Source organism: Corvus hawaiiensis, chromosome 6 (genome assembly GCF_020740725.1).
Source record: "Corvus hawaiiensis isolate bCorHaw1 chromosome 6, bCorHaw1.pri.cur, whole genome shotgun sequence".
NCBI lineage: Eukaryota > Metazoa > Chordata > Aves > Passeriformes > Corvidae > Corvus > Corvus hawaiiensis.
In genome coordinates, this window is record NC_063218.1 from 11,909,524 (window position 1) to 11,915,523 (window position 6,000).

Below are 6,000 nucleotides of genomic sequence, written 5' to 3' on the forward strand. Positions count from 1 at the left end.
TCTGGATAATAATCAGTAAAAATTTTCTTTTTTGCTTAAAAGATCATGGTTTTTAACCTTCACAATACCATGCATGTTAACAGTATAAAATTCTGTTCTTAATGGTAAGCATCCATCTTCTGAAATGCAGATTACTGTTCTGTTGTAACAGGTTTCAAAAGTTTATTCTTAGTAATTTTATCAGCCTTCCCAGAGCAAAGGGGGAAATATCTCTGGGATGTGCAAGAAACACAGCATCTTAATTTGTTTAGAAGTTAAAGTATGCTCCAAATCTCCCCAAAGTGAATTTTCAAAAGATTGATCAGGCATGGGGAAAAGGCTGAAATCCACAAGCACTTTGCAAACTTTAAAGAGGCTATTTTTTGTTTTTTCCAGGAGCTCTACAGGAAGGACTGCAATTTGGCTGCTCAGCTGCTCCAGTGCAGCAAGAACTACGACAGGGCACATAAACTTTCAGAGGTAATGTGACCAAGCCTCTTGAATATTCAAGGATATAAATATTGTATGGAAAGCAGGTTATTTTGCACGTATAAATTCCAGCATTTTTTTGCCCTTAAGGCTTTTATTCCTGCACACACCTTCCTTTAAGCTGCAGGAGGCCTTGTGCACCTGCTGGTGTTCTGTGCAGTCGAGGGAGCTGCTGACAAAATCACAGCCCATGGTGGAACTTAAAGGTACTCTCTTCCCCAAAACCTCTCCTATCCTGTAGAATGGGCCTGCACTGATTGCCTGTAAAACAAAGGTTTTAGCAACGCTGAAGTGCTGTGAGCTCTAGAATGCAAAATGCTGGGCAGGAGCAGTGGGGTGAGAGCAGGGAAATGACAAGCTACAGGCGTCAGAGATCCTGATATAATCAATTTTCCTCCTGAAGCTATTTTCCAGTCCAGCTAGTTTCCAAACCTTAATTTTAAAATGGACTGACAGAACAAATATCTTTTTGTAAAGAAACCAGAGCACCGAATGATTGATTTCCAAGGTGTAAACTTTAATTAATAATCCTCACTTCCAAGGAAACAAGGCTTGAGAGATAGGCTCCTTAAAGGGGAGGTAAATATTATTTTAGTGAACAAGACAGTCTTTAGGGATCCAGGCCCTTCACAAAGCAATAGCACCTTCCTCACATGTATTGCTTCAGTGAAGTTTACAGAGAATAGCTTTTCCTTCATCAATCCCATCAGGTCAACATTCCCCCAAATAGCCTCTCAGGCAATTCTGCAGTGGAATATTGCAAAATTAAATTTGGAATGTACAAACCGTTTATAAGTCAGTAGATGGTTTCAGAGCACTAAACAACCCTGTTAAATAAAGATGGAGCAAGATTCTTCTGTCAAACAGGCAATGATTTTCTGAACAGAGACAGAATTTCCAAATTAACCATTATCTTGGTCCTGTTATTTTTTCCTGTTAACTGACTTCCCTTAGCAAATTGTATCCAGGAATTATCATTACATTACTCACACTTGAAAGCACCCTACCTGTTACAATTAGGACTTTAAAAGCACTTAGCTGTTCATTTACCGAGAAGTATCACAAATGTGAGCTCTCCCCACAATTTCCCAGACTGTCGTATACTCCGTTCAATAGGCAGTCTCCACTCATAAGTCCAAGTATTTATTAATTTAGCAAGTGTGAATGTGCTGTCACAGCCAATAAATTCCTTACAAATGCAAATATTGCCTGATAAACTATTGTATGTTATCCAGAAACCTAAACTCTAGTACAATATAGTAATGTGACAGCAGAATCATTTTAGTAATTCCAGTTTCCAGTGCAATGCCCAGAAAACAATGTTCTTTTTAACACATTTCATAATACTAATAACGTATATAAAATAGATCAAACAGTGGTGCTACAGGATACTGAAATAAGAGCTGTCCCATACAGCATTTTCACATTCAGTTAACTGTATTTTTTTTCCTCATTTCTATGGCAATTTACACCAGGCCTATTTTACAACCTCTTTATTCAATCTTTGTTGCATCTGTACTTACTATGACTAATGTTGCTGTCTGCCAGCAGACTGGCAATGTCATTTATTTCCAATGGAAGACATATGAGTTAATTAGCAACGTAATGATTAATCCAAAATATCCTGGAAGGTCTGTTGATTGAAAAAACACTCATACTACTACAAATAACAAGAATGCCATTTCACTACATGCCTTATTTTCAACACACTGAGGTTTGAGGATTAAACCAGCTTTAAAAGTTTCCCAATGAAGCTAAAAGAGGAGATCCATATCTTATACAATGTGAGACCATGACAAGGTGCAGGCACCTTAAATTTCCTTTGCCAAAAATAAAGAGGAGGGGGGCAATTACAGTTATATGTAGTGTTCTCTCCTCTAGAGGAACAAATTTAAGGAGGAAGTGAGATTGCTAAGGTCATAAGGTTAACCACTGATGATTTTGTGAAGAGGAATTTGATTTCTAGTTATAAAAAGAAAGTGCTGAGTAAATCAGAGTTCAGCCAAGCACTGAAGGGATAAATTCCCAAGTGGCATAAATCAACACAGATATTAAAGGAGCTATCACAATCACAAACTCAAAACTTATTCCAAACATGAATTCTTCTGATTTCCAGAAAGAAATACTGAGAAGCAACCTCTCTCATATTGCTGTCTGATCATTGATAGAGATCTGAAGTGAGCAAGGCAGATAAAATTTGACAGGAAAGCATGTTTGGTGATACCTGAGTAGGCATCCAAGGAGTGTCATCGCTCTCTCTCCTCTGGTCCACATGACAGAATTGCAGGGGAAACCACCATCCACAGCCCTGATCCTGACTTTCTAAAAAAACCCTATATGATTTCTGATGCATAAGAGACTTGTTGATTAACTCTGTCACAGGAATCACAATGTGAGTTCAGGTCTTAGTGCTTATTTCTATCAGCATGGAAGGACATGTTGAGGCTTATATGGATGGTTGATCTGACAAGCAGTGTCTGACCGAAGGGGCAAGGAAGCCAGCTTGATTTGCTTCTTCCCAGCACAGGTATAATCCTGTCACAGCAGCCAGTACCACTCTAAGTGTCAGGCAGCTTTACTGCATCTTCAAAGAGCACTGTTTATCAAATGTGATGCTGGAGGGCAGGAGCCAGTTTGGCATGGGGTTGTAGGCAAGATGAGCTCAAGGAAAGGCAAAAGAAGAACAGAATAGATCTGATCTCTTCCTCCTCCTTCCTCACCCTCAGAGAGACCTCTGCACACCCACACTCCAACTGTAAATCACACCCAAGCACACAGTCTGGAAAGTGTTGCTGTAGGCTGTAATTCCCTACCTGCCTTTTTAAGATTGTTGTTTACTACATACTTTATTTACGCCAGTAAAGTAAACCTGGAAGTGCTGGGTTAACGGCTGGACTCAATGAGCGTAGAGGTCTTTCCTGACCTGAGCGATTCTATGATCATTCCTACCCAACCTGAATTAATTTGGAAGGAAACATTTCAGTTTCACATGTTATCCATGAGGGAAAGCAGATGAAGATGTACAAATATTAAGTAAACAAAGGTCATTTGATTACATTTATTTCCAGAAAGGCACAAAGATTGTGGCCATCACATTAGCCAAAGAACCATGCATAGTGAGCTATGTAATGTCATAAGCAGCACTCATCTGACAGCTCTATTAACGTGTGCCCTTTTCTCCTTTCTCCTTGCCATCTCTTTATGTTGCAGTTGCCAACCGACTTTCAGGAAAGAGTCAGCATCCACCTGGAAAAACACGGCTGCAGCCTTTCTGTCCCCTTGTGCCACACTTCTTACACTGACACCATTCCCACTTGCGTCATTGCCAAAGTACTGGAAAAACCAGACCCCAACAGCTTGTCCTCACACTTGTCAAGCCCATCTACAAGGGATCTCAATTTTCAGGACTCCGCTGGAAAAGTCGGACAAAGACCCCAGTACAAGTCCGACATCTACTGCAGTGACACGGCCCTTTACTGCCCCGAGGAGAGGAGGAGGGAGAGGCGGCCAAGTGCAGACACGCAGGTGAAAGACGTGGGCTTCCTGCGGTCCCAAAACTCCACGGACAGCACTGTCGAAGAAGACGGTTTCCATTCCAGCTTCTCCCACGAAGCCTTCCCAGAGTACATTACCTCTCTGCCAACCTCCAGCTCCTACTCCAGCTTCAGCGTCACATCTGAGGAGAAGGAGAATGCCCAAGCCAACACTCTGACAGCCTCCCAGCAAGCGATCTACATGAGCAACCGAGACGAACTGTTTGAGAGGAAGTCACCCGCGGGTTACGAGCATCAGGGGAGCCCCAGGTTTGCCAAGCCCAAACCCGCACAGCACATGGAGCTCGCTGACGACAACGAGAACTCACCCACTTTTACCAGGACACTGCCTCCATATGCAAATGAACCTTTTCATTTCTCAGCCATAACACCACAGCAGGCTTTAGCAAACCAGAAAATGAGGAACGAGTGCAGGAGCACCCACCTTTCAGAAGAAGACTTGCCAGGGCGATGGAGGCAGCTGAGTGTGGAGGACATTGGAGCGTACTCCTACAGGAACGCTGGCAGGCTGTCACCCTGCAGTTTCTCAGAGCAGTACTACAGCAGCCCCATCAAGAAGGGGGACAGTCGAACAAGCCCCATCTATGCTAGTTACAAAGCAGACAGCTGCTCAGAGGGAGACGACATCTGCCAAAGCAGACTTGTGGATTCTTGCTTCCTGAGAACAGACAGTGGCCTGAACATTGACATCAGCACAAGCTGTAAACAGGAAAAGTTGCCCACTTACAAAACAAAGGAATCAAGAGACCAAAAAAACGAAAGGATCACTGTCCAGTTATGCAGTAGCAAAAACATCGAAAATAGCCCAGTATTGAAAAGAGAATACGTGGATGTGAGCCCCAACAGCTCAGCAGAGTCCCTCAATCAGAGTTCAGTGGAGGCTTCAGAAATCCACCAGTCTTCCATGGATCAAGGAAGTCATTCGGGTATTCACAGCAAACAGCAGCAGTTTCAGCGGACTGGGAGCACTGGTCTGAGTCGGAAGGACAGCCTTACAAAAGCACAGTTATATGGAACCCTTCTGAACTAGGCATCTCCCCAGCTGGCAATAAGACAGCAAACAACAGGAAGGAAAGAGCATTTGATACTTCTAGTGAACAATAAGGTTCTAAGAAACAGGATTATTATAAAATATATATTCATAATGGTACTATATGTTTAAAACAAAATCTCTTCAAAAACGTTATACAGCACTTTTCACTTGACATCCTTTCCACATGGGAGACCGTCCCCTCCCCTCTTTTATAAACCTGAAATATTTTTATAAACAAAAATGTATTTATTAGACTATCCTAAGCTATTTGAGCAGAATTCTTTTCCCTTCAAGCAGGTTTCTTATTTATTTTTGTGCATGAGGCCATCTGTGCCTAAATTCTTGGAGGAAAAGGGTAAAATCATGATGGCAGTGACAAAAAAAAAATAAACCCACCTGATAAAATACCATAAAATGTCATGTGAAATCAAAACAAAAATAGTGAATTTGAAGAAGTATATTTTTTAAGAAGAATGGAATTGTATCTTAAGTTATTTCATACAAATGTATTTATGAGTGACTAATGTATGCACAAAGTGATACTAATATTTTGTTCTTTTAATCCACTGTGTTTCTGCTTTCCTATTTTTCCTTGTATACTACCTCAAAAGTAATTGAGGGTTTCTTTGTCACATTTTCTGTAGGCTTGCATTTATATTGTCTAAAATGCATGCAGTGTCATAATTAATACTGTATTTTGCATAACTTAATAAAAGACACCAGTGGATATATTTCGGGGTTGTTTTTCCCTTAATTCAATAGAACACAGAATTGCTCTGAGGGGCATCAGTCCAGCAAAAGTTGACTAAAGCTCGTGAACTGGATTGCTTTCTAAAGGAGTGTCTCTTTCTTTGTAAGCTCCAGAGAAATCTGGTTCACAGCGCATGGCCTCTGGGTGTGGGAGGGTGACTTCTCATCAGCCTGTTGAAAGTAAGAAAGGAAAAA

At 41.3% G+C, this 6,000-nt stretch overlaps 1 protein-coding gene across 11 annotated transcripts in view; it reads left to right on the plus strand.

The window, feature by feature from the left end:
• The window catches only part of BEGAIN (brain enriched guanylate kinase associated), a 158,809-nt gene extending 153,023 nt beyond the window's left edge, over nucleotides 1-5,786 (plus strand). For all 11 annotated transcript variants that reach the window (XM_048307935.1, XM_048307936.1, XM_048307938.1 and 8 more), the window contains 2 exons: nucleotides 376-459; nucleotides 3,679-5,786. In XM_048307935.1, the coding sequence (XP_048163892.1) occupies nucleotides 376-459; nucleotides 3,679-5,052 (1,458 nt within the window). In that variant the 3' untranslated portion in view covers nucleotides 5,053-5,786. The remainder of the gene's footprint in view (nucleotides 1-375; nucleotides 460-3,678) is intronic.
• The last annotated feature ends 214 nt before the right edge of the window (nucleotides 5,787-6,000 follow it).